Here is a 27,354-nt window from a genome sequence, read left to right as displayed (position 1 = left end):
GGAGCGCCCTGCGCTGGCAGCCAAACGCCTGCCACCCTTGGCCCACGCGCTGCTGCAGACCCCGCTGGGACACGGGCTGCAGGGAAGGGCTGCAGGTTCAGCTCCATACAAGGGGGCGGGGGATGACTCCACTCTCAGGTAGAGGCACCCAGTGCCCCGTGCTGTGCCCAGACAGGGTTGTGGGAGACCCAGAGACAGGGGCCGCTCCAGGCCCCAGCACGCCAAGCACGTGCCTGGGGCAGCAAGCCACGGGGGGTGCTCTGCCGGTCGCCGCAAGGGCAGCAGGCAGGCTGCCTTCAGCGGCTTGCCTGCAGAGGGTCCGCTGGTCCCGTGGCTTCGGCGGCCCTCCCGCAGGCGTGCCGCCAAATCCGCGGGACCGGGGACCTCCCGCAGGCAAGCCGCCGAAGGCAGCCTGCCTGCCGTGCTTGGGGCGGCAAAATACCTAGAGCCGCCCCTGCCCAGAGAGACCTTTGTCCTGCTCCCCCCAGCCCTCTGCCCCTGCCCCCCATTTCTCCCCATGTCCCTGCCCATCTGCCACCCAGGTTGTGTCACTCACCTCATCTGCCTCCTGCCCCACTGAGGTCTGCTCCCTTCCCCAGTGCCTCTATGCCCCAGGCTCCTACCCCGCCCCATTGGCCTTATTCTCTAGCATTCTGCCTCCCGTGGCCTATCCCCACCCTCCATTTGGCCCCATTTTCCTAGGCCCCCCCCATCTGTCTGCACCTCATGTGCTAGCTCACACCCCACTGCATCCTGACCCCCATCCCCTCTCTCCCATGTCCTGGTCTTCCTCTGGGTCCTTGCCCCCCCCACCATCCCTACTCTCTTTCCTGGATGTCCCTCCAGCCTCAAGTCAGGGACCATCCCCCTTGCACTCTGAGCATTTGGGGACCTGAAAGTACGAACATTACAGATGCCTGCAGCGTGGGCATCACGGGCATGGGATGGGGACTGATGGGGCAGCTCCGCAGGAGCGCACAGGTCCTGGGGACAAAGTGCAGGGGCTGAGCTGCCCCCAGGAGGGACCCTCCCCCCGGGTCACACACGACACATCACAAGCGCTTACCTGCCACCCCGGGCGCTGTCTGGATGAGAAGGAACCAGCCCACGATGGAGCAGCCGCGGGGATCCTTAGGGAGGCCAGCGCACACGATGCACCCGACTGGCAGGCTGCAGCCAGGCCAACGCGTCCTAGGAAGGGGGGTGTGGGGGGGGGGGACTGTGAAATCTCCAGGGAGGCTTCGTGTGGAACGTGACCCTCCAGAGAGAAGCCCCTTGTCCCGACTCCCCCCACTCAGCCCTCTGCCAAGCCCCATCTCAGAGATGCATTGTAACCAGCCCCTCAGCTTGTCTCTACCTGCCTGCCTGCTGGCTCAGGCCGGGCCGGGCCAGCCAGGGAGAAGGCCTCTTGGTCTCCCCTGAAGCTGGACGGGGGCTTGGGGCCCAGCCCATTCCCAGGGCAGCAATTCTGCTTTAGGAAAGTGACTTTAATAATGGCTCCAAAGCGCGGCTCAGTGCACGGCCCTGCTCCGCGGTCCAGAGCCAGGCAGGCAGCAGGCCACTGACCGACCCACAGAACATACCGGGGCAGGAAGGTCAAAGCACCCCCACCTACATCACTGGTGTAGCCCCCACCTACATCACTCCAGGCCCCAAGGCCACTGCCCGGCCATGGGCTCTCACCGCTCTGTGCCCATTTCCCCAACTCACCCCCGAGAGGGCTGCTGTGGTGCTCAGAAAACAGCCCACGCTCAGTGTCTGTGCACGCACCTTCCCTGTTCCCCTGCTCCCCTCAGCCCAGCCAGGGGCCCTGGCACCCCCCCAGAGCCACCACAGGTTCAGGTCTCACACGACCAGCCCTGCTCACCTGGCGATTCCGCCCGAGCCACTGGCTGCCGGCCAGCAAAGCCAGAGTGGCACCTGTGCAGCAGGCTGCGGAGGCAACAGGAACCAACAGGCTTTGCCCTGCTCTACAGAGCTGACAGGGATACGGTGACACCTGCCTTGCACTCAGTGATCATTCCCTGCTCAGTCCTGGTGACAGGGCACGTCCCTGGCTCTGCACGAACGTGAGGGGGAATCCAGGGAGGATCTCTCAACACTTGCTCCAACGTAACTTTAAAATCCCCCGGCAGCACTTGCAAATCTTTGGCTTTTCACCCACTCCAGGGGCAGGGAGCAGGTCAAGAGGATGAGACTCCTGCCCCTTCCAGCCCTTTGGGGTTTGGGGCAGATCATTCCCTAGAGCCCCTCCCACAGATCTGGCCGGACACATGGTCCAGTCTTACAGCTGGTCTCGGACCATGTCAGAGGATGGGGTAAAATCCCCCAGAACATACATTCCAGGAGTCCCAACTGAATGTGGAGGTGAGGTTGAGTGCGTGGCAGTGTCTTAAAACCGTTACGGGGACACAAACCCAGGAAAGGCCAAGTGAAGGTTAAACACAAACGCAATCCAGACATGGTTATTAGGGGCTGGAAATGCCCAGCTTACAGCACCCAAACAAACGTGCGGCCTGCCCTGTAGCGACATCATGCAAGAGCCACACACTGATCCCTGCGTAACAACACTTGCAGTTCCCACGTAGATTAAACAGATTTAGACATATCAGATTTTCTCCCTTTGTTTCATCCTGTTGCTGAAGGCTGGAGTTAGAGATGTTTGCAAACCTTAAATTCTGCATTCCCAAGCCTTAAGGAACACGTGGCGATTGCTTTTAACTTTCTTCACCTCAGGATTTCCTGGGTTTATAATGCCCAGCTTGGCGATAACTGCAACATCCCTGTAACATTTGCAGGTTCTGACACACACACACACACACACACACACACTCTCTCTCTCTCTCTCTCTCTGCCACACACACACACACACACTCTCTCTCTCTCTCTCTGGTGGTTTCCCTGCTTTCTATTATTATTACTACAAACTTACCATGGGAACTAAACATTATTGGTGATACTGCAAATGAGGTGATGCTGGGGTGCATCAACCTTCAACGTTTCATTGATGGGGCAGCTTCACCACAGCACTTTGGCTGTGCACCCCACTCTGGAGCAGTGCAAAGTAGCCAGAGCACACAGGCCACTTTCCCACGAGTCCCTTGCTCACACCCGGTTCAACTCACACTCCTCTGTGTGCACGCAAGCCCACGTCCACCCTGAAGCTTCTCCCTGTTCCCCTCCCTGGTGAGCAGATTGGGTGAAACAAGGAGTTTTTCAAAGCCATTTGTTTCTTTAGGACTGAATCTCTCTGCTGTCCAGCCCCACCAGCATCCCTAAGGGCAGGTTGGCTTCGTTCCCATGGGTCATTCTGAAAGATGCATCTTTGCTGAGGGCACTTTCAGCTTCGCTGCCACTGAGCCAAAGGAGATGGGAGCCAGCCGTTGTGTACGGAACTCTCTGCAGAAGTTGATTAGTTGTCAGTTCCTGTTGAAGAAACTTGCAGTTATGAAGACCACTGCCAAAAAATTACCATTAATCTTCTTTAAAAAAACCCAAAACAAAACAAAAGTCTTCAACTGTAGTCAATGCACCAGTTTTCAGGGAGTCTGAAGTGGGCAGTTTGAAGCATCTGTTATCCCATTAACAAGATAATTCAGGACACACAGAACAGTCTGACACCACGTGCTAAACTTCTTAAAGGAACCATTTTAAATTAATTTTTATTCAAAGTAAGTAACCAAATTACTTGGCAATGTTCAGAAATTTCATTCTGTGCTCCAAAAGTAGGAGGTGGAACGTGGAGGAAAGGATGCTGTGTTCCTCATACATAAACCAGTGGTGAAACACCTGCCTTACGTGCAAAATGGCTCAGCTTCAGTCACGGGGCCACTGGTCTGCTCGGCCCTCCTAGAGCAGTGAGTCACTGGGTCACACTCAGAAGCAGGAGGGGTTAGATTTTGTCCAAGCTTTGGTTTTATCCTCTTGAAATATAACTATGGGTGTTAATCTGTAGCCATATAAATGGCTAATGCTTTTTTGGAATCCTATCAGCTCTTGGCCTCAGTGAAATCTTGTGGCAGTGAGTGCCACAGGTAAATTATGCACCCTGTTCAAATTATTTCTTTTTATGTACTTTGAACATTTATTTCCTTTCAATTTCATCTGCTGGGCCCTTGCTCTGCTATTTGCAGAAAAGGTAAAGACGCTCTCTCACCCATTCCCTATTTCTTCTCCCTCAGGCCTGCCAGCCCTGGGGCAGGTGCTGTCAGAGCAGCATGTTCCCTGGGCCGCTGCACCCCTTGCTAGTCAACAATTATTCAGAGTATACAGCACCATCCACAGCCTGAATTCTGCCAGGCAAAGTCCCTGGCCTGGGGAGCCTGGTGGGGGTGGAACAGCATCCAGCATGCCCCATTGGAGCCCGATTCTGTCACAGAGAGACAAGGAATGCAGGGCCCAGAGGCTGAACGAGACTGGGCTCTGGCCTGGGACCCCCCCTTCCAGTGATCAGCCACTGTCTGGGGTGGGAGGCCAACCTCAAGGAGCTCCCTGCGATTCCATATCTTGCAGCCAGAGATGCTGACAGACGGCAGCAGAACAGGCAGCCCAGCAAGCCAGCAGGAGGTTGGGAGCCAGCTGTGGCACCTGCCCCAAAGACGGACCTCCCTGGGGCAGACCAGTGAGCAGTGCTCAGCCCAGGGGTAATGTCTCCTGGCGGCTGCGCAACACCTGCCCATTGGATCTCTGCATGAAGCCACCGTCCTGGCCCAGGGGCCTCGCTTACCACCCTGCGCACTGAGCCTCCAGCAGGGGGTTTATAAAGGAGACTATTTCCCAGCATCCTCAGGCGTCTTTCCCCTCCAGATCCAGCTGTTCCGGTCTCCATGGTTCAAGCCGGGTCCTGCCCCAGAGGCACCCAAGGAAGTGTCACTGGGGCGGGGGCAGGCCAGGGGCGCAGCACATGGGAGGAGAGAGGCGGTGGGGTTTTAACTCCCGGTTGATGTCAAGCTCCAGACAGGCACCCACGCCGCTGGCAGCCGGGGGGGGGGGCCGGGGCAGAGAGAGCCAGAGACGGCTGCTGTTTGGCAGAGCAGCAGCGATCGTGGTTACAGCACGTGGCTCTCCACTCCTGTGGGGCAAAGGGAGCCCGGTCCAGTAGGGCCCACCTGGTTCTAGACATGCTGCAGGCTTGGGACTCAGCTCTGCCCCTGCCCAGGTGCTGTGCTTTGCAAGGGGCAGATCTAGGTGAGCGCTGGCCTCCCTGTCCCCCTGAGGGCTCCACCCAGCCCTGCCTGGAATGGCCCCAGAGCAGCATGCCAAGTCCTCCCCCCGCCCCCCCTTCCTCTGCCCCAGGCCCCCTCACTGCCGTCTCCACAGGTAGGTCTGGATGGAGTCAGCTGGAGCCACAGCCTCAATGAAGCCAACGCCTGGGTCTGAGATCCTGAATGGCACGTCCGTGGAGTACCTGGGGGGAGAGGGGCAGAGTCAGTCTGTCTGCATGGCCGCCCAGCAGAGCCAGCTCCACCACTAGCTGCCTGGCAGTGCCATCTGGGCCGCAGGAGCAAAGTGAAGGGACCACAGCTAACCTCCCCCTGCTCCCAGGCCCCGCTCCGGATGAGGATCAGTGAATGTGACCAACCGAGCTCTCACCCACCATGGGTTCAGTGCCTCCCCCTGGCCAGCTGCTTCTAGGGTTCCCCAGTCTCCTTGATTGTACTGTGAGCTCATGGGAGCAGGGTACGTGCCTCCTGCAGGGCTGGGGGCACCTGCTAATGCTCAGGCCAGCGGCTTGGCCCTCCTCTGCCCCCACCAGCGCTGTTCTTGCAGTGCACAGTGAGTAGCCTGGTTATCTCCAAGTCTCTTTCCTCCTGCCTGCCCCAAAGGCCAGCTCTGGGCTCCCAACTCCCTTCCCAGCACCGACTCCCTAAGCCCCTGCCCCACTCCCTTTCTGGACGAGGCTCCCACGCTCCAGGCCCAGCCACGCACCTGTTCAGGACCACAACCACGGCGGCACCATCCGGGCGCAGGAAGGCTGCGTACTCCATGCTGCACTTGCAGCTCTTCTTGGAGACAACCAGCCCGACGCGCTGGGAGCCCTCGGGGATGAACTTGCTGCACAGACAAGAGGGAGCGGTGAGCGCAGGGGGAAGGAAAGCAACAGCCCCCAGAGACAAGGCTGGGCCAACGGCTGCAGCCTGGGTGAGAGGGAGCAGAGCCTGGCTCACTGGGCACTGCTGTCATTACTGGGCCTAAAATTTATCCCAGTTGTGAGCTCCAGCGTAAAAAGGCTGCACAACTTCCCGAGGTGTCAGCGTAACCTAGAACCCTGCCGGATCGGGCGTGAACCAGGAAATAGGTCACGCTGTTTTCAATCATTAAATTGAATCAACGGGTGCACAAAACCCAAAAGACACAAAGCACATGAGCCCAAACGCAAAGGGCCTCCTAGCATCACCCAAGAGCAGTGTTAAAATGACACAGGTTAAAGAACAGGAAACGTGGAACCGAAAATTAATAAAGCAAAATTGGTGTGTCAAATGTTAGGCCTAATTGGTGGGCAAAATAATGCGGGAATAAACCAGGCAGGCCAGCCACGTTTTCCCCTTTGGGGGGGTTCTTAAAAAGAAACTGGGGGGGAGGGGGAGAACTTCAGCTTCCAGTCGCCCAGCAGGCTGCCTGCCTGTTAGAACCAGGAGAGGGGAATACCCTTTGCAGATCAGCATTAACCCTTTCCTTTCCCTCAAAGAAAGTTGTTCTAAAAATAAAAAACTAAGATTTTGCCTCTCAAAGGAGAAAAACGTTCAAGGTTTTAATTAAGTTTGTTTCGCATAATCACCCAATTTCGGTTTCTGTATAAATATTTCTTTTAACTTATTGTTCTTCCTTGTGTTTAATCAACAAACTTTCAACTTTAGAACAAAGGGTTTGGGTGTTGGCCAAGAAATCGAGTAAACTGAGGTCCCTCGGAGAAAACCCGGGCCTCTTGGCATCTCATTTTCTGGGCTGGACTGGAAAAGTGTTTAACACACATACCCACACTCTTGCATTCGACGAAGTGGGTATTCACCCACGAAAGCTCATGCTCCAAAACATCTGTTAGTCTATAAGGTGCCACAGGATTCTTTGCTGCTTTAACAAACCTGTGACTCTTTTGACCCTGGGAGTTAACTCACCAGCACACGTGTACTGAGCCGGCTGTGGGCACAATCTCTGCAGCCCTGACCAAGAATGCCCCAGCTCACCTGAAATGCCCCAAGTGGTAGAACATGGGCTGCTTGTAGAAGAGATCCTTTTTCCTGTCCACGATGACCGGGCTATCCACAAAGTTCTGGACCCAGTTGGGCCCCCCCTCCAGGTCCAGGGCCAGGTTCCAGTCGATCCAGCCGGTGACGAAGTTGTTCAGGTTCTGTGAGGGGATGGCAGAGATGCTCAGCTGGAGGCAGGGGACAGGGCGGGAGATGCTCCCAAGGCAGCCTGCGTGGGGGACCCGAGCGGGCCTTACCGTCAGGATGCTGTGGCTGTACTGGTTCCCCCGATCCCAGCAGCCCAGGATAACGTCCCTCTCCCAGAAGTGGGACCCAATGCAGGCCTCTGTGGCCAAGATGAAGTAATCAGGGAAGAGGTCATGGGTCGGTAACAAGGTGTCCTCTACGGGAGCGATGAAATCCAGGTACCAGTGGACGCCGATGCCATGGACGTAACGAGCAGCGTTTGGGTCACCCAGTATCTGGGAAGGAAGGAAGGAAGGAGGAGGAGCAGTCACTTACTGGCCCAGGCCTTTGAGGGCCTTCCAGACCTGGACCCTCGGAGACAGCAGCAGAAAGAAGGGCCCAGCGACGCCACCCCTTGGAGAGCACACTCCAGATGGGCTCTGCCCAACAGCACAGGTCCAGGCACTCTGCTGCCCTGAGTGACAGCGCAGGTGCCGAGAGATCAGGCCCTCTGCCAGCCGGGACACACGAGCTGCTCACGGCTCTGCAGCTGGGAACAAGTCCAGAGGCCAGGGCAGCGCGGGGTGCTGGCAGGACTGTCTCAGCACTCCGCTCGGCGCTGGCCCACCCAGACATTGCGAGGGAAGGCCAGGATTTCCTGGGTGGAAAACAAAATGCAGGACAAGCCCCTGCTGCTTCCCAGGAAGCCGAGATCACTCGGGGCCCAAGAGTCCCAGGAGAACAGCCAGGGCAGGAGCCCCTGCGGCTCCCCGGCCAGCCAACTTTACCCCAGCTTCATCCAGGCTGGACATCAGGCACTTGGTTCCCAGCCAGATCTCTACCACGGCCAGTCCCTGGGAAACCCAGAGGCTGCATCCTCAAAAGCAGAGAACAGGCAGATAGGGCCAAGCACCCCCAGCACTGAGAAGACCCTGCAGCCCACGGAGAGAGCAAACGTGCCTCACGAAGGAAAGGAGCCATCGGAGAGCTGGGAGCTCAGAGCCCTGGGTTGCTGGGTCCTGGCTGCCCCAGACCCCAGGCACCATCACACCCATGCAGATCGGCTGAGAGCACCGGACGTGTGCTTGGGAATCCCAAGTTGGGCAGCCTGTGGGGGCTGGGGGGAGCCCCATGCTGGGCTCGTTATTCTCCATCAAACCTCCCCCAGGGGCAGGAGCTGCTTTGCTGGTCGCCACCGGCATCACCTCCTGCCTGCCTAAGGCCCAGCCTCCTCCACACTGCGAAGCAGGGCCCAGCCTCCAGGCACTGCTGGGATAAACAACATGAACGGGACGGGAGGGCTGGCAGCTCTCCTGGGGCCAAGCCAGGCGGCCATTGCCGGGCCTGTGCTTACAGCCAGACCGAAAGGGCTGGAAATCAGAGGCAACTACATGGCACCCCGCTGCCCCAGCGGGAACCTTGAGGAAGGATCAGGGCAGCTGTCTCTGGGGGCTGGAGTGTGCGCTCTGCCCCAGCAGCCCCATAGTCGTCCAGGGGTAATGGGAGCGGCTTTGGCAGGACTGGGGTCTCCCTGTACGTCCTGAGAGCACCCAGCCCTTAGAAGAGGGAGCGCCCTGCTCAGCCTGGCGGGAAGCCCAGCAGGGCAAACGCCAGGCACCGCCAGGCACGTGCCAGCTGAGTGTGCTCGGACCACAGGCCAATCCCAACAGCCGGTGTCTCCCCACAGAGCAGAGCTCATCACAGCTGCCCCAGCAGAACAGGCGAAGGAGCAACGGGCCCCCGTGTGCAGCCTCACCACTTTGGCCCACCGCGGGAGCAGCACTCGGTTGTCGTCCAGCATGATGAGCCAGGTGCCCTTGTGCGAGCTGTTGGCCAGCGCCGGGCCCAGGTCCTGGGCGATGAAGTCCCGCTGGTGCTCGGCAGTGAAGCCCAGGCACTGGAAGGGGTAGTTGTTTATCAGCCCAGCCGTGGGCTCGTTCTGCGCCGTCACCGCCCAGAACGTCAGGTTGTGCTTGGCGTATTCGTCCAGGAACCTGGGGGCCGGGGATGAGAAATATTAGCAGCCCCAGCCCTGCCCCACAGCGCCCCTCCTGGGGTGCAGAGACCAGCCCCCCTGCCCCCCACTTGCATGGACTGTACAGACCTCACTCACAGTCTGTCGTTCTGCTGGCTCAGGGAGCTCACACCCAGGGCCGACGGGGGGGGAAGTCGGGACAAATTACCGGAAGGGGCCCGGGGCCCGGCTTCATAGGCCCTGTTTAGCTGGTCCGCCCTTGTTGGGGGGCCCGAAAAAAATTTTTCACCGGGCCCCAAACCTGCTCTCGGCGGCCCTGCTCACACCGACTCCTTCAACGGCGCGTCCCCAACACCCACCCAGCCCCTTCCCTCGCAGAGCCCCAGGGCCAGCTGTACCCGCCAAGACCCACTCCCCATCCTGCCGGCTCCTCTCCCAGGAGAGCCCCCGCCCCGGGCTGCCCTTTACCTGATGAAGTAGTTGGCCCAGGTCTTGTGATACTTGTCCCCCGGCTTCCCCTTCAGACTTCCCTTCCCTTTCATCTCCCCGTTGGTTTTCATCCAGACTGGGGATGACCAGGGACTGGCGATCAGGGACAGTGGCTTCTTGGACAAGGCCATGGCTCGGTGGAGAATGGGGATCTGAAGGGACACAGCATCGGGACCAGCTCACCATATGCCGCAGGGGTCTCAGGAAGGAACGTGCCTAGACACACCGGTCCCCTGGGGGCTGCTCCCTCTAAGGAGAGCAGCATGTGGCAGCTCAGGGCTGCAGACGCAGAAGTGAGCCTAGAAAGGCTGCAGGACAGGGGCGCTCCCCTTTGCTGTGGTGCCCAGCAACTGCATAGACGGGACTTTCCCCTCACAACTCGCCACGCAGGAGGGGCTGGGAGACGCCTGCCTTGCAGGGCTGTCAAGGCAGCCAAGGAGCGTCTGACGGACACCCAGAGCAATGGCTGAGGGCCACAGGGGTGTGTGTGTGTGGGGGGGTCAGCCCCAGCCCATGATGGCCACAGAAAATACCTCAGATGAGGTGGGGCCTGGGAGCTTGGTTGGAGAGCAGAAAACCTGAGCAAATTGGGACTGGCCACTCCCTGCTCCATCTTGTGCTTCAGACCTCCCCGTGGTTGGCCCGCCGTGGCTAGGCTCCCTTCCCCACAGCCAGGCCCCCTCACCCTTCCTGCCTGGGCCCCCTCACTGTGGCCAGGCTCCTTCCCCCGCAGCAGGGTCCCCTCCCACTCCAGTGCTGCTCACTTTCAGCTTTGTATCCTCATCCTTCAGGCCAAAGTGGAGGAGCTGGTAGTCGTAGGGGGTGTCGTCATAGCTGTAGGGGTGGGTGGAGAAGTCACAGCTGGCCATGGGGATGCGGAGCAGGTTGTACTCGATCCCTGTGGGACAGGAAGGAGGTGACCCGGGTCCCAGTGACTGCACGTGGGGACAGGGGGCCTCAGGCTGCGGGATACGGGGTGTGCAGCTCCTGAGAGCCATGAGCCCAGAGCCGGGGCCTGCCTGCCCCCCACCAGCAGCTCAATTCCATACATCCCTGCCCCAAATCAGGCCCCAGCTCTCACCTTCCTCGGTGAAATAGGACGTGAGCAGGTGGCGTTGGCTCTCCTTGGACAGGGACAGGATGTTCATTGCAGCCGAGTCTGTGACGGAGCCACCAAAGCCCTTCACTTTCTGGTACCGCTGTGCCGTGTCCAGCTTCAGCAACAGATCTGCGGGGCAGAGAGCAGCCCAGCTCAGAGCCCTGCAGCTGGCAGCAAGGGCCAGGGACAGCGGCCAGCCCTGCCCTTGGCATCCCTAGTGCCCAAGCCGATACCTGGGGCCGTGGCGTCGCTCTGGAACCTCCCCTCGCTGCGCTCCAGCCGCTTGCCTGCCTTGCTGCTCTCATACTTGGCGTACGTGCCCAGGGCCGGGACGACAACGGGGTCCAGCGTGTCACAATAGGTGGCGTTGCACTCACACGCCATCAAGCCATGGCCAAAATACTGGGGGCTGCAGGGACGGCCGCCTAGGGATGGGGAGACAGACAGGGCTGGGGCAGGGCTCCGGGTACAGTTTGGGCTTCCCCACCCCTCCTGGGAGAGGATATCCCCTCCCCCCACCAATCCCATTCCTCCGAGCTCTGGGGATGCCCCCGAGCGAGGCCCCTCCCACACAGTCCCAGGCACCCATCCCAGGTGCAGGGTTCCCAGCACACCCGTTTGGTCTCTCAACCCCCAAGACTCCTGCACTAGCCGATACCCCACAATGCCACCTCCCCACCCCGAGGGGAAGCGCAGAGGCTGAGCTGCACCCAGGGGGGACCCTCCCCCTGGGGCACACACATGACACATCACAAGCACTTACCTGCCGCTCCGGGCGCTGTCTGGATGAAAAGGAACCAGCCCATGATGCTGGCACACCCGGCCCACATGGCGCCTTTCCTTCCCAGCGCCACCCCCACAGCCAGTCCCAGCAAGCACGGCGCCGGGCACCTGGGCCTGAAAGCAGGATGGAGGCTGTGAGTGTCGGGGCCGCTGGGTCACTCGCTCCCCACTCACTGCGCCCTCAGCAGCTCCAGCCTCAGGAGCAGTCAGGCGAGCCCAGCACCGCAGGGACTCCTGGAGCAGCACAAAGAGAGGCGGCCGCCTGCCGGCGGAAGGTGTCAGGGAGCTGAGCCGCTCTGGTAACTCCTGTCCCGATCTCACCTCCCTGCCCTTCCGCCCAGCCAAACCCAAGCTGCGACTCAGCAAGGCCTCCACCTCCACAGCCAGCCCCAGCCTCTCTTTTAAAGGGAGCCTTGGCTCCAGTCCCTCCCCCACCTGATCTCATTTCCCCAAGTCTCGTCCCACCCCCAGCCTCTTCCCAACCACTCCCCCAGTCTCCTTCAGCCACCCTGACTTCGTCCCTTCTTACCCAGCAGCCCCTGCTCCTGGGATACCAGCTAATCCTTCCCCTCACCCTGAACCCCCCTGCCCCTGAGGCTCACCTGAGCCCGCACTTAAGCGGTTGTAGTGGGCACCTCAGAAATCTGGTCCTATATTTACCAACTTCATTAATGATCAGAGCAAGGGAGCAGAGAGCAGGTCCATCCCATTCCCGCACAACACTGACCTGTGCATTGGTGCCGGCCCCAGCCAGAGAGAATCAGGGGGCCCTGGAGCCATCAGACACCTGGGCAGGAGACGACGACAGCATGGGACTCACCCTGTGAGGACACAGAGTGAACAGCAATGGGTGGGAGAGACAGGGGGAAGAAGGCGAGAGGAGCTGGGTGCTGCGTAAGGACCCCATTCATCTTGCCTAGCCAGTAACACAGGCATCTTTTGCAATGGCTCAGTTCCACCTGACCTCGATTACGATGGCAGCCTTAATGAGGGATTAGCAAATGCCCAGTCATACCAAACTATATCTACTGCCGCATGACTTCTTAAGTGTCCTGTATTAACCCTGGTATCCTGGCCAAATTCCCACTTGGGCAATACTCTGCCAAACTAGAATTCCCTGCAATTTCAGGGGATGGAGTTATTACTCACTTCCTGTAACACCTGTTGCGCCGTTCTTCCTGGTACACGACTGCTGCATTCCACCCTGGAGCTGGGCACATTTCAGTAATAAGTACTCACTGTGTGGAGAATATGCAAAGTGCTTGGTGATGCCTCCAGCTGAAAAGCACTGTGGGACAACACACTGAAAATAAAACCAACAAAGAAATCTTTGACCCTGCCAGCTGTAGGTTAGTTCAGACCACATGGGGAAGAAAAGTTACTTAAAATCTGGGCAACTGGTAATGTCACATTCACCTCTTGCCTGGAAATGACACCTACCCCCCTCCCTGAGAACATGCGTGGTCATTTATCATAGCCCAAGACCCACTCTGGTTTAGGCCGCCAAGAATTCCCTTTTCCCCAAGAGATGGATTTTGAGACGATGAGGCCATGTAATTATCGCACCTTTACTGGGATTATTTTTCCTGTGGATTCCACGTCAGGATTAAAATTATGAATTTGAAAGAGCCTAGATCAAAGCTCCAGCACTAGCCCTGATTGACTGCAGACCTCTGTGCTTGTCTCCACGGGTCCTTGGGGCAGGGTTTGGGGTTTCATAGATTGTAGGACTGGAAGGGACCCCGAGAGGTCATTGAGTCCAGTCCCCTGCCCCCATGGCAGGACCAAATACTGTCTAGACCATCCCAGATAGACATTTATCTAATCTACTTTTAAACATCTCTAGAGATGGAGATTCCACAACCTCCCGACGCAGTTTATTCCAGTGTTTAACTACCCTGACAGTTAGGAACTTTTCCTAATGTCCAACCTAAACCTCCCTTGCTGCAGTTTAAGCCCATTGCTTCTTGTTCACCTTAGCCTCGAAGGATAGAACAAGTTTTCTCCCTCCTCCTTATGACACCCTTTTAGATACCTGAAAACTGCTCTCATGTCCCCTCTCAGTCTTCTCTTTTCCAAACTAAAACCCAATTCTTTCAGCCTTCCTTCATAGGTCATGTTCTCTAGACCTTTAATCATTCTTGGTGCTCTTCTCTGGACCTTCTCCAATTTCTCCACATCCTTCTTAAAATGCGGTGCCCAGAACTGGACACAATACTCCAGTTGAGGCCTAACCAGCGCAGAGTGGATCGGAAGAATGACTTCTCGTGTCTTGCTCACAACACACCTGTTAGTGCATCCCAGAATCCTGTTTGCTTTTTTTGCAACAGCATCACACTGTTGACTCATATTTCGCTTGTGGTCCACTATAACCCCGAGATCCCTTTCCGCCGTACTCCTTCCTAGACAGTCTCTTCCCATTCTGTATGTGTGAAACTGATTGTTCCTTCCAAAGTGGAGCACTTTGCATTTGTCTTTGTTAAACTTCATCCTGTTTACCTCAGACCATTTCTCCAATTTGTCCAGATCATTTTGAATTATGACCCTGTCCTCCAAAGCAGTTGCAATCCCTCCCAGTTTGGTATCATCTGAAAACTTAACAAGCGTACTTTCTATGCCAATAGCTAAGTCGTTGATGAAGATATTGCCCCGTGTGCCCTTCTAATGCCATAAAGGGTCCTGGGTGAGAAACAGAGACTGGGCTAAGAAAATAGAACACTGCTGGCCCCACCCCTCATTCGGGTGACAGGCAGTTGGCACCCACAAGCACCAGGAAGGATGAGGGGCGGGGCTCAGAAAAAGCCCTGACATCAATCTGACGGGCAGAGCCAAGCACCTCCCCTGGGGCTGGCTGGACACAAGCTCCCACTCACTCGGCCCCTCCGTGCCAGCCATATGGGGGCGGGGGAAGAGTCCCACGACTGCCCCACCAAGCTGCAGACCCGGTGGGAGAGGCTCCAGGCCCCTGAGCAGCGGGGGGAGCAGGGCTGCTGAGAGCCATTGAACCCAACTGTAAACCCACTTCAGGCCAGCGGGTGCGGCAGCCCCCCCGGACTCCTAGTTCCAGCGCCTATGGGGGGGCAGCTGCCCCCCCGGCTGGGCACCCAGCGGCCGTATCCCAGCGCCTGTCCAACAGCGCCAGCCTCAGTGTGCCGGGCTGAGCAATGGGAGCAGCGGCAGGGGCCGATCCCGGGCCAGAAGCCGCCTCCTCCCCGCCGCACCTGCCCACGGCCACGCCGCGAGTCTGCGGGCGGCCCACGGGGAGAACCCAGGCGTCCGGGCGTCCACCCCACCGGCTCCTCCGGCCACTCACCCGCGGGCCCGGCCGGCCGGCGCCAGGGCCCGGCAGCAGCGGCGGCTCCGCAGCCTCTCGCAAGCGCGGACTGGAGTGGACCGAGAGTCACATGACTGCGCGGTCACATGACCCTGCCAGCTGCGCCCGGAGGGGGACTGGCCCGAGCCGGAACTACCCGGGGCGGGGCCGGGCCGAGCCGAGCCGAGCCAGGCCAGGCCGCGCAGCCTGGCCCGGGGCCCCGCCAGCCCGTCGCACCCGAGTTCCAGTGGCGCGGGGGCTCGGTCCAGCCTGCGGCCTGTCCCCACCGCTCTCCCCGGGGCACAGGGGACACAGCCCCGCAGCAGGTCCCCTCTCCCTGGGCTGCGGAGAACCACGCTGCCAGCTGGGGAAGTGCAGGGGCCCAGGAGCCCGCCCGCCCCCCGTTGGTGCTGGCACCCAGTCCCCCCAGCGGCCCCTTCACTTACACCCAGGACCCTCAGTTCTGTGAGCGGCTCCTCCCTGGAGCTGAGAGATCCCCTTAGAAAGGCAGCGAGAGGTGGCAGAGGGCAAACCGAGGGCAGATGCCCACAGCCTGCCAGCAGAGACGGCACCAGTTCCCGTGCCCTGGGCCCAGTCCAGCAGAGAGGCCCTGGCCTGTTGTGTAAGGGCCTGGAGAGTTATGTAAAGGTCGCTTATAACTCCACCGGCTGCCCTCTCACCCTCAGCTAAAGCAAACCAGCCCTTGCCCCCCCCAGGGTCAGAAACCATCTCACGTCGGCCTGGCCCTCACTGCCCAACTCTCCCCGTCCCCCTCTCCAACTTGCCTCGCATGGATTTTCTCTCTCTGGCACATGCACTCAGCCCACTGCCTGCACCTGCAGTTCCCCTCAGATGCCTCTTCCCCCCGGCAAGCTTGGCCCCTATTCCCAGCAGCCTATGCTGCCCCCCTCCACCCCCCCATAGCAGCTGAGCAGTTTCCCCAGGGAGCGTGGAAGCTGCTGCTGGTAGCCCAGGCCAGTCTGGTGGGCTGTCTCAGCTGCACAGTGAGGGAAGCACTCTCTCTTTTGGCTCTTGGTAGCTCCTGCCCACCCACAGCTGGGGAAGCAGAGCCCAGGAGCAAGGCTCCTAAGAAGCAGCCCGATCCTCCAGCCAAAAGCTAGAGTGGGGCTGGAGCTGGGAGGAACTGGCCTCCTCCAACGCACGTGTGCACCAAACAGATCCACCCACCGAGTGCAGGCTCATAGAATGTAGGACAGGCCAGGACCTTCAGAAGTCACCTAGTCCAGACCCCTGGCCGGAGGCAGGAGTAAGTATTATCTAACCCAGTGCTGACGGGTTTGTCTAACCTGTTCTTAAAAACCTCCAGTGACTGTGATTCCACAATCGCCCTAGGTCATTTGTTCCAGTGTTTGACTCAATGCACACACCTCCACACACACAGCCCTCACAGGCTGTGCCCAGACGCACACCTCCCCCTGCACGGCCCTCACAGGCTGTGAGCATGCACATGCCTCCATACTCAGATGCACACACCGCCCCCGCCCCAACACCTGCAATGACCAGATACTCCCAGACAATGCCAGAATGGGACCATTGTCCCTGTCCCAGAGAGAGGTATGTTTTCTTTCTCATGACAGATTAGCGAGGGCCCCAGGGCTCCTTTCCCCACTCTCCTGGAGTGAGCCAGAGCTCTTCCCAGCTGCAGAATGGAGGCAGGTCCACAGCAGGCTGGCCAGACACCAGGCAGCCCAAGCTGGCTCCAGGGGGTGTATAACTTTATTTGGTTTCTTGTATAAGTGTCAGTGCAGCTTAAAGCGCCTGCAGTGGAGACTCCCTGCAGGAGTTTCCAACATGCTTCCCGAGGTAAAAAAGTGCAACCCCCACACCCCCTGCCCACCCCCCCACCATCCCAAAGAGGGGAGAGCTGCATCGCGGCATGCAGCATACAAGCAAAGGCAGCAGCTGGCGAGGGAGGAGGAAGAGGCTTCCAGAGCCCAGGGATGCACAGAGGGCTTTGGTTCTGCCCCTATACCTGGTGGGGCTGATTGACCCCAGCTCCCAGAAGCCCTGCTGGAAGCTGGGCCTTGGTCATGCCCTGGCCATAGCCAAGTTCTGAAGCCAGAGCTCCGCCGTAAGATCCAGGCCCACAGCTTAGGCCAGCCCAGGATGGGGAGATGAGACGAGCTGGAGCAGGGGACAAAAGGGAAGGTCACTCTCTAGGGGATGGGGCTGCAGCCTCCACGCAGGGGCTGTGGACTTGCCCGAAGAGGAGGGCAGTTGTAGGGAAGCCCAGCTTGGTCTGCCCGACCCCTCCTTCCCCCACTCCAGAAAGAGGTGCATAGCTTCTAAGGGGAGCAGGGCTGAGTTAGGCTCAACCTCCCTGGCACAGACAGCCCTGGGGGGCACCCTGGCCAGCCAGCGAGCGTTCCCTGAAGACAGGGGCCACACGAGGCCCAGGCCGCTTGTGGGAGGACATCACCGTGCACATTGAGCCCAGCTTCCTCGCCCTGGGAACCATGTTAGCGTCTGGACCAGCAGACTGCAGAGCAGGAGGCAGGACCAGGCTCAGCCCCTGCTCTTGGGTTATTACTACAAGGAGGGCCTGTATGGAGACACCCCCCCACACAATGCGCAATAGCCCTGTCCGATATACAGCAAGGGCTTAGCCCCAGGAACACCCCAAAGCACGGTGGCCCCTCGGAGCGAGCACAGGGGCAGGCGCTGCCTCTCAGCACAAAGCAGGCTGGGTCCATATTCCCCAGTCCCCAATGCAATCCACAGACTACAGCACCTCCTCCTTCCCAGAGTCCTACACGGAGATCTGCTGAACCAGGCCATGGTGCTCTGTCCTTGACGAGCTGCATTTGTGTCCCCAGCTTGTGTTTTCTCCCACTGTCACCTGGCAGTGAGGAAGGTCTGCTGGGAATGAGCCAGCCCATGGCCCCTCCCCAGCACCGGGGGAAAGGCCTGCCCCGGCTGCTTCCAGTTCTCGCTGTGGACCCCAGGCCGAGAGAGCCTGATGCCGGTGGAGACTCCCAGCTGGGCTGGTGTATGAGGGGTCAGGCAAGGCCGAGGGCAACGTGGCAGCTCCCCTCAGAGGATGCTCTCTTTGTAGACCCCGTTGAGGCTGTGTGGACGGCTGCGCTCCAGCCGGCGGGCAGACAGGAGGCGACGCAGCGAGGAGGTGGAGCTCAGGTCCCCACAGCTCTGCAAGTGAATCCCTTCAGGCAGCGTGTGCTCTTCTGCCTGCCACAGGCTCCGGGGCACCTGGCAAGCCACAGCAACAAGGGCAGGGGTGAGGACAGCAGGAACCTCGCCACAAGAGCACATCCAGGAGAAGCCCTGCCAGGCAGAACAGCCCCAGCGAGTGCCAGGATGAGGACTGGAGGGGTGTGGGCCACCCCAAATAGGAGCCCTGAGAACCCAGGGAGAAGGCACCTTCCCCCCCCAGTCACCCCTGAGCAGATAGTCCCTGGCTCTGGCTCTGAGGGCAAGGAGGCAGCTGGCCCTGGCGCAGGACAGTGAGAGCAGACTGTGACTCAGCTAGCCAGCAAGCAGAGGTGGTGCTTGCTGTCCTGGCCAGGAAGGCAGAGTAGCCTTGGGACTCCCCGGAGCAGTTCCCAGTGCACAAAGTCAGGAACAGCTTCAGGGAGCCAGGGAAGGATCAGAACTCTCCAGGACTAGCAAACAAACAGTCTCCTGGGCTCAGGCCCACCAGGTCTCGCACGGCGGCTTTAAGCTCCCAAAAGGAGCGAGCTGTGACCGAGCATCGTTCCAGGGACGGAGCCACCCTGCACTAGGAGGGGAAGGTCAGTGCACTAAAGTCTCAGCTCGGATGCCAAGATTGTGACCTAAAAGCTTCATCAGAGCAGGGAGCCTAATTGCAATCTGGGGAGATGGCTGCAGGATGAGGAACGTCAGCACGGGTGGCCCGGAAAGCAGAGTGCAGGGGAAGAGGGCTGGTGGCATGCAGCAAAGGTATGCACTGGGCCCACAAGCTGCACTTACAGACCAGCCAAGCCCCAGAGTTCCTGGAGACTGGTACCCAGTGCAGGCTGGGTCCTTCCAGAGCCTCCTGCACTGAGCAATGCAGGCAGCACCTCACCGACTCCACTAACCTGGGAGCAGGGAAGGGTCATGGGCTCCTTTTTACAAGTGGGAAACAGAGGCCAAGATGGGACTGAGTCAGTGGCAGAGCCAGGAGCACTGAAGGACTCAGGAGTCCCTCTGCTCCCAGACAGGCCCTGGACCACAGGGACACTGAGCTCCAGACTGCAGAGCCACATCCTGGCTCTACACCTCTCTCTGATGTGGGGCCCATCCCCTCTCCTAGCTGTAGCCGCCATTGCTTCCCCCATGAAGCCCAGGCGGGAACCGACAGGGAGAAACAGGCAGGCCCCCAGCTCCTCCAGAACCAGGGGCAAATGCTCCCGCAGCCCAGGGCACGCAGGAGCCCCCGAGAAGCCCTGCTCAGAGAAAAGGGAGCAGGGCCGGCTTCAAGCAAAACCAGCTCTGACTGCCGCCGCCCGAACTGCAAAAAAAGCCGCCCAGAATGGATGGGATGCCACCTCCGGCACGTGCTTGCTCTGCTGGTGCCTGGAGCCGGCCCTGAAAGGGAGGGGCAGCTGAGAGCGCCAAGGCAATGGGCAGGTGTTTGCTGGGGCTATGGCAGCCCAAGGGCCAACGTGGCCTGGGGGAGAACATACAGAGGGTCACGTCCCTCTCAGGAGCTCACTGTTGGGCACCCAGCCAGGCAAGCACAGAGAGAGGCTGGGATAATCAAGGGTTCAGGACGCCATCGCCCAGCAAGAAGGGACCTGGGAGCGCCCAGCCAGGCAGACTCCCCAGGGGAGGCCAGGTGCAGGGGAGGCCGAGGTAGACAGGACTGGTCCTGGAAATGCCTGTAGGGGACAATCCAGGCCTGGGCCCAGGGGGATGGGCAGCACGGGGCCTGCTGGGGCTTCTCAGCAGCCCTGCGTGCAGAGTGTGGCCAACACGGAGCCCCTACCTGTTTGTGGCCCTGGGAGCCATGCCCAGCCATCTCCACACCAGACGCCAGGCTGCGCTTGGATCTCTGCAGGAACCTGGCCACCAGCCCCCGGGTACCACGACAAACCTTCAGATCCCCCAGGGAGCGCGTTGCTGCCTTCGACAGCCGCTGTGTCACCTTCTTGGGCACTGCCAGCTTGTTCTTCCTGGCAGAGGCGGCCCGGAGGAGCGGGGGCGAGTTGCAGTGCGAGAGCCGGAACAGGCAAGCTTCAGAGCACAGTCCTGTAAGGAGACTGGCCAGTGAGAACCGCGGCCGCAGGGGAACACGGTGGGGAGGGGAGAAAGCACAGGCCCCATGGGTCCCCGGAGGCTGTGGCCAAGAGGCACAGGCTGCAATGCACTCCATGGAGGTGCAGGGCCTTCCTATTGAGCCTGCCTCCCCCAGCAGGGGATGCTCTAGAGAGCAGGGCAGGAGCGCTGGTTGTAGGGGAGCTCCAGGCTACTCTGCTCCCAGCCTCCCCCAGAAGGGGCACTACAGCACACTGCCAGTCACTCCCAAGTAAAGCGGGTCACTCGTCAGCCCCCCAGTGATTTCCAGCCCATCCCCCAGGTCGCATGTCGGACACTCATCCTAAGCCTGACTCTGCCCTGACCTGTGTCTGCAGAAGAATTGGATGCATCATCCTCCAGCGCTTTGGTATAAAGCAGATCCCTCAAGTCGACTGAAAGGAGAAAGAAGCCAGTGGAAAATACTCAGGCTCTGCCCTCCTCCTGCCCCAGATCCCATCACATGACCATGCATCAACCCATCAGCTGTGTGCACCCGTTCCCTCCCACAAGCACTGTGCATGGGCCTGCCATCGCACACACTCCAGCCCCTGCATGGGCCAGTGGCACCCACCCACTGCCAGGTGTGCACCAGTCCCCTGGCATGAGCTGCATATCAATCTGGGCACCAATTCCACTCTGTGCCTGCAAACCGCACCCACCCAACCTAGCAGTGACCACTGACCAGCAACCCCCGGGACACCTCTTGGTCCATCCCCCACCCCAAGTGCGTGAGTGAGAACAGACTGACACATGGGCACCCACATCAGCCCTGCTCCCCCGGCAATTCCCACCTACCAGGATCACCGGCAACAGCAATGCCGGGGTCGCTGTGTGACCGCACGAGTGGCCGTTGACTCAGGCCCCGGGCTGGGCCCAGCAGGCAGGACGTCTCACTGTTGCGTCGCTGACGGCCGCGGTGCCCGCGGTCCGGGTACAGGGAGCCGGTGGAGCTGGTGCCCTGATGCCCTGGCAGCAAGGTCTTGCCCTTGAGTCGCACCTCAGGGAAGCAGGGCCCAGCGCAGCGAGCCAGCCCTTCCAGACGATTGCAGCTGTGGGTGATGGCCCCGCCTGGCTCCAGGAGCCCCTGGTAACTGGGACCAGGGGTGGAGCAGGAGTAAGAGCGCTCCCCCCGCACCCGGGGCCGGGGTATATCCTCGAAGGGGCCCTGCAGGCCCAGCGTGGGGCTGCGGGGATGGTGGCCGCACTGCACGCAGTCCACGCTCAGGCAGTAGTCTGCGCGGCTGCGCTGGATGGAGCGGAAGAGGACGTAGTCCACCGAGCGCATGGAGCCCTGCAGCTCCAGCAGGCAGGAGTCCTCCGAGGGGCTGCTGTCACCGGGGATGTCGATGATCTCGGACATGACCAGGGAGCCACTGTCCATGGACACTGCAAGGCACGCAGGCAGAGCGGGATGCACAGGGCTCTCTGGGAGGGATCGGAGCACGTCCCCAGGGTACCTGCCTTGGGAACTCCAAGCCCAGCCTTGTTGGGGACCAGCTCCACCCCTACTGGGCACATGCCACTGGCCTTCCACCCAGCCAACAGGCACAGCGCACCCATATGGTGCTCACCAGGACTTTGCCCCCGCCTCTCCAGCCCCCAGCTCCCACCCAGTCATGGGCAGATGTGGGCACAGGCAGCTCCCTCCTCCCAGGACCCTGCCCCCAGCTGCTGCCCAAGGACCCTGTTACCTTCCCCACTGAGCACGATGGAGGGGACGTGGTCGCAGGTGCAGCCGTGCAACGGATCCGTGAGCTGCGAATCAAACAGCGTGGCCTGCAGGGTGGGCAGAACCACGTCACATCACAGAACCATACACAGGCCGTACGGGCAGGGAGATGCTGCGCACTAGGCTCTCCCCACAGCCAGTGCTCCTGCCCCCCAACCCTCCCTGCTGGGAGAGGCTGGCACTGGTGTAGCCGGGAGCTCCCCCCAGTCTGCGCTCCTGCCCCCCAACCCCACAATGCCCCCTGCTGGGAGAGGCTGGCACTGGCGTAGCCGGGAGCTCCCCCCAGTCAGTGCTCCTGCCCTGCCCCCCCCACAGCACCCCCTGCTGGGAGAGGCCGGGGCTGGCGAAGCCGGGAGCTCCCCCCAGTCTGCGCTCCTGCCCCCCAACCCCACAACGCCCCCTGCTGGGAGAGGCCGGGGCAGCTGTGATACATATAGCAAAATGTAGGCAGTGTGCTGTGGCCGGGTTAGCCCCAGGAGGTTACAGAGACAGGGCAAGTGAGGTAGGCTGCTACCTCAACACCCCACCCCGGTCTCTCTAGCACCACAGTGCAGTCAATGATAGGCTGAGGAGACGGCAGCAAGAATGTGCCGCTCGCACCCTGGGCCTCAGCGTCTGGGTCCCCTGGAATCCGTTATGGTTAGAACATAAGAACGGCCGTACTGGGTCAGACCAAAGGTCCATCTACCCCAGAATCCTGTCTACCGACAGTGGCCAATGCCAGGTGCCCCAGAGGGAGTGAACCTAACAGGTAATGATCAAGTGATCTTCCTCCTGCCATCCATCTCCATCCTCCGACAAACAGAGGCTAGGGACACCATTCCTTACCCATCCTGGCTAACAGCCATTTATGGACTTAACCACCATGAATTTATCCAGTTCTCTTTTAAACGCTGTTCTAGTCCTAGCCTAGTCCTGCATCCCCTCGCCCAACCCAGCTCTGGCTTCTCCCTCACCCTTCACTTTGTGGTTTGACCTGGGGCACCCTGAGCCTCTCGTGAGAGGACTGGGCCAGGGACCACCTGCTCCTCACCAGCCCCACCTCTCTGCACGACGGCCCAGCCCTCGGCCTGGCCAAGCCGAGAGCCCCTGGGCTCCTTACCTGGCTGACTGCCCGGAGTCCCATGACAGTCTCATAGGATGGGGGGAAGTCGGTGGGGTAGAGAGGCACGGGGCTGTCCATGGAGCCGTTATAGGTGATGCTGTGGGTCCACATGGGAAAGGTGCATCAGCCACAGTGGGGCGCCAAACCTCCCATGGAAACAGCCTAGGGGGGTCCGGGCTGAACCCTGCCCAGAGTTACCCCTGGGTCCCCCCCAAGCCCTGCCCTGGACTCCCCCTCCCAGGGGCGGCTCTAGAAATTCCGCCGCCCCAAGCAGGGCGGCGTGCTGCGCCGCTCGCACCACCCTTCCCCGGTCCCGTGGCTGGGGCAGAAGTGCCTGCGGACCGTCCCGTGGTCCCGTGGCTCCGGTGGAGCATCCGCAGGCATGCCTGCAGGAGCTCCGTTCGAGCTGCGGGACCAGCACACCCGCCGCAGTCATGCCTGCGGGAGCTCCGTTCGAGCTGCGGGACCAGCACACCCGCCGCAGTCATGCCTGCGGGAGCTCAAGTGGAGCCGCGGGAAGAGGGGACCCTCCGCAGTCATGCCTGCGGCAGGTCCGGTCGTCCCAGGGCTCCGGTGGACCTCCCGCAGGCATGACTGTGGAAGGTCCGCCGGAGCCAAATGCCGCCCTGCCAGGACAATGCCGCCCCATGCGCCTGCTTGGCGCGCTGGGGTCTGGAGCCGGCCCTGCCCCCTCCCTACCTCTGCCCCCAACCCCAGCTTGGCTCCACCCCTGCTCCCAACTACCTCAGGCTTCCCTGTCCCCCAGCCCCACCTCAGGCTCTCTCCTCACTGCCCTCTCCCACCCTGCCCTGTGCTCCTGCGTGTCCCTGGGGTCCCCCCACCCACAACTCAGCAATGGGCTTCCCCTCCCTGCCTCAGAGCCCACCCCGCTGCCCTCCCCTCCAGGGTGTCAGTACCTCTGGGCGTCGGTCTCGGAGCTGCAGGTGTACTCCGGCGGATAGTACGGGGGCGGCGGTACCGGGGGCACAAACTCCTCAAAGTCCATCATGTTCTGCAGGAAGGGGTCTGGGGGCGATGTGCACTCCAGGGTCACCGAACTGGAGCGCTGTGGGGCCAGCTGCAGGGAGAGGGGAGTGAGGGGGAGCCTGCCAGCGCCCCAGGACAGGTGCCTAGGCTGGGGACAGGACACATCCCCTTCCCCTGCTGTTGGCCCTACTCACCCAGAGAGGTGTCGGGGGAGAAGCTCCAGTGCCCCCTACTCCGAGTCCCTGCACTTTGCACCACTGCAAATTCCAAGGCGCTGCTGCTTGCGTCCCTGGGGACAGGCAAAGCATGGGGACCACAGGCAGGGGACACCCCCGCCCCCCCTGGGGGGAAGGAGATTGGAGGGCAGGATCCAGTCCCCACCAGGTTCTCTCCAGCATCCCCAGGGCCTGACCCTCCAACCCCGAGCTCCTGGATTCCTGTGGAGCGGAATTCTCTGGGAGAGGAGCCGCAGGCCGGGCTAGGACTCACCACATGGATAATGTCCAGGGAGAAGATCTGAATGCAGCACATGACAGCTGAGAGCGTGCAGACAATGGTGGAGAAGATGGTTAGGCCACAAACACTGAATAGAAGATCCTGGGATGGAGGAGAGGTGGGAATGAGTCCCAGAGATGCTGCTCAGAGTGTGCGCAGGCTCTGTGCAGAAAGCAGAGAGACCCCCAGACACCAAGCTGCCTACCCCAGTGCAGAGAGCTGCCCCCCAATGCAGAAAGCATAGAAAGGACCCCTCAGATTCAAGCCACCCATTGAACAGGCCCACCAGAGACACCAGCACCTTGCACCCCAGTGGAGAGAGCCGCGATCAGGCTCCAAGGCCCAGCCCCCGTCTCCCGCACGGAGAACCCCTGCAGACTGCGAGCCTCCCCACCTGCCCAGTGCAGCCAGCCCAGTTACCTTCAGAGCCATGCGGACGCTCCGGCAGTCAGGGTTGGGGAACATGGTTAGTGTCTCGCCCTGCCTGCTGCAGGCGGGGCCCATGGATGGGTACTCAGAGAGGGCCTGGCAGCAGACACAGGAGTCCTTCTCCTGGAGGGAGGAGACACACAGAGTGAGTATGGTTGCCAATTTTGGGTGGATGTATTATTGGAGGTTTCGTCACATGGCATAATCCTTAATTAAGATTAATCTTTAATTCCTGGAGGGTTGGCAACCCTCAGAGTGAGGAATGGCCACATCCCGAGGGCCCAGACACAAGGAATCCTGCCACTGCCAGTAGGTCCCCGGGAGACTCAGCCAATAGATCCCTTCTGCAAGAGCCAGCTCCAAGAACTGTCCCAGCCTAGCCTCCCTTCATGCAGCTGGGATACTGCCCCTCCCTCCCATGGCGCTCGGCCACAGGCATTGATCTGCAGCCACTCCCCAAAGGGCTGTCACCCAGCCCCGGCCCCAAGAGGCTGAGTGCCTCCAAGGGCTGGCCTGGGTCAGGCCTTACCCTAGTGCAGGCCTCCAAGGACTTCACCAGCTGAGCGTTCTGGCAGGAGAGGATGGAGCCAGCGAGGCTCAGCATGATGCCCAGCACGGAGAGCAGCGTGAAGAAGGTGATCTGCAGCCAGGACAGACAGAGGCCATGAGCTGGGCAGGCACGTCAGGGGAGTGAGAGGCAACAGGCCAGCGTGCATGTTAGAAGACCGCACACATGATACACGCGTGTGTGCGCAGGGGATTGCCTCTTCGCGCTGCCCTCCCCGTCCTGGCGCTGGGCGGGGGAGAAACAGGTGACTGTGGTGGCCCAAGACAGAAGCTGGGTGAGGGGCTGGGCCCTGCCCTGGGTCAGTGAGGATGCCCACAGCCCACACACAGGAGACACCTACCACCAGGGTGAAGGGCCGCTTCCAGGAGACAATGCCGACGAGCCCGGACAGCGCCAGCTGGGGGGACAGAAGCACAGGAATTACAGTGGGAAGGAGAGAGGAGGGGCAGGAGGCCTGAGACCCCCACAGGCCACGAACCCTCCTCTAAGCCCTGCAGCCCCCAAAGCTGGTCCCAGAGGGACTAGGGCCAAGGCCGAGCCTCGGGAGTGGGGCCCATCCCGGGTGGCAGCAGCAAGGTCAACAGGCAGGAGCCAGAGCCTAAGGGAGCTTGAGGAAAGTGCTGATTCAGGGCACTCTGGAGAGCCCAGGGCCTGCAGGCAGCTCCGAGCAGGACAGCAGGACCATGGCCAGGCATTCCCCAGCAGAGGTCTGTGCTGCTGGAACAGGCAGGAGGGGTGGGTCCAAGGTGAGCTGGGGGGAGGGGGTGTCAAGTGTCTGGAACACAGAGCAAGGAGGGCCTCTCCCAGCTCCTGTAGGCCTGCAGCCCCATTGGTAAGCCAGGGACCATCCTGAACCCCTGGGATTGTAAGGGGACATTAAAAGCTGTTGCACACCCTCCCGCCCCGGGCGAGGGAGGCTACGGCTGATGGCCTCGGAGATGGGGAAGTAGCAGTAGCACCATGAGGGCAGCGAGCTGGCCTGGAGGAAGTACAGCAGGAAGCCAGTTCAGGGGGATTTGCCCCGAGGCCAAATTCCCAGCCTTGCCACTACCCAGTCTGGGTGCCTTGGACCAAGAAGAGCAGGGCGAATGCATTGCTGAGAAGTATTTTGGAAACTTTCCTAGCCAACAAAAGCTAGAGGGGAGGAGTCTCCACCCCGACACTCTCCCCCAGCCACACAGCAGCTCACTCCCACTGACTCCCCAACCAGACCCTGGAAAAGCCAGCAGCACACACAATTGGCCACCCAAGGCCTGGGCCAGCACCTCTGAGCTGCTTGGGGACTCCCCTGTTTCCCTGGAGGTGGCAGCTCCTTGTCTGTGAGAACCAGGAGACTCACCAAGAAGCCGGCCCAGGAGGGGCAGGAGTGCCGGACCTTGGTGGAGGGCGTGATGGTAGCTGCCACAAGGCTGAAGGTGATGACGAGGATGCCCAGGATGACCTGAATGAAGCCCAGCACCAGCAGGATCTGCAGCCAGGTCCTCTGCACTCGGAGATGGGTGAGGCTGCGGGAGGAGCGGCCAGTCAGGGAATGGCTGGAGTCACTGGGAGATGGCATGACTCGTTTCCAGGTCAGGAAAAGACAGAGTTCTGGCCCAGGTGGTGCATGGGAAGCCTGGCGCAGTTAACGGAACTGATGCCAAAGGGTGCAACAGTCACGACATGGGGCTGGCTGGCCTGCCCAGAAAAGCAGCCAGGACCAGATCAAGCAACGCTTGCTTTTCTGGCT

General features: G+C 60.5%; 2 protein-coding genes across 7 annotated transcripts in view; both read right to left on the bottom strand.

Annotated features, from left to right (window-relative positions):
- GBA (glucosylceramidase beta) overlaps positions 1 to 15,146 on the bottom strand; it is a 28,670-nt gene extending 13,524 nt beyond the window's left edge. For 3 of the 6 annotated variants that reach the window (XM_039512846.1, XM_039512845.1, XM_039512847.1), the window contains exons 1-3: positions 15,033 to 15,146; positions 12,869 to 13,022; positions 12,447 to 12,540 (exon numbers count right to left, since the gene is read on the bottom strand). Coding sequence is in view for 4 of the 6 variants with exons in the window: in XM_039512845.1 (XP_039368779.1) it covers positions 12,447 to 12,499 (53 nt within the window). In the remaining 2 variants the exon portion in view is untranslated. Of the gene's footprint in view, positions 1 to 1,066; positions 1,192 to 2,432; positions 3,427 to 3,628; positions 5,408 to 5,928; positions 6,055 to 7,184; positions 7,349 to 7,444; positions 7,670 to 9,129; positions 9,368 to 9,816; positions 9,990 to 10,601; positions 10,736 to 10,918; positions 11,066 to 11,169; positions 11,362 to 11,699; positions 11,834 to 12,446; positions 12,541 to 12,868; positions 13,023 to 15,032 lie in introns of those variants that run through there. The other 3 variants (XR_005591057.1, XM_039512843.1, XM_039512844.1) reach the window with 3 other exon arrangements.
- Positions 15,147 to 16,912: 1,766 nt separating this feature from the next.
- On the bottom strand, positions 16,913 to 27,183 carry FAM189B (family with sequence similarity 189 member B). Its single transcript, XM_039513619.1, has 12 exons — positions 26,965 to 27,183; positions 25,966 to 26,022; positions 25,587 to 25,697; positions 25,049 to 25,180; positions 24,623 to 24,730; positions 24,064 to 24,224; positions 23,144 to 23,243; positions 22,004 to 22,088; positions 21,108 to 21,698; positions 20,636 to 20,704; positions 20,002 to 20,264; positions 16,913 to 18,260 (listed from the first exon to the last, which is right to left on the bottom strand). Exons 1-12 carry the CDS (start codon positions 27,181 to 27,183, stop codon positions 18,087 to 18,089), a joined length of 2,070 nt encoding a protein of 689 aa, XP_039369553.1. The 3' UTR covers positions 16,913 to 18,086.
- Positions 27,184 to 27,354: the final 171 nt, after the last annotated feature.

The sequence above is a fragment of the Mauremys reevesii genome, linkage group 24, assembly GCF_016161935.1.
Source record: "Mauremys reevesii isolate NIE-2019 linkage group 24, ASM1616193v1, whole genome shotgun sequence".
NCBI classification, from domain to species: Eukaryota; Metazoa; Chordata; order Testudines; family Geoemydidae; genus Mauremys; species Mauremys reevesii.
This window is presented reverse-complemented; position numbering and strand designations above follow the sequence as displayed.

What these genes read in the sequence shown, in the direction of transcription:
- FAM189B (XM_039513619.1), bottom strand. Translation starts at nt 27,183, where the DNA reads ATGCCATCTCCCAGTGACTCCAGCCATTCCCTGACTGGCCGCTCCTCC. An exon ending in TCCGAGACCGACGCCCAGAG is followed by an intron (nt 23,244 to 24,063) that starts GTACTGACACCC and finishes GTGGACCCACAG; the next exon opens with CATCACCTATAACGGCTCCA. An exon ending in CATCGTGCTCAGTGGGGAAG is followed by an intron (nt 21,699 to 22,003) that starts GTAACAGGGTCC and finishes CGTGCCTTGCAG; the next exon opens with TGTCCATGGACAGTGGCTCC.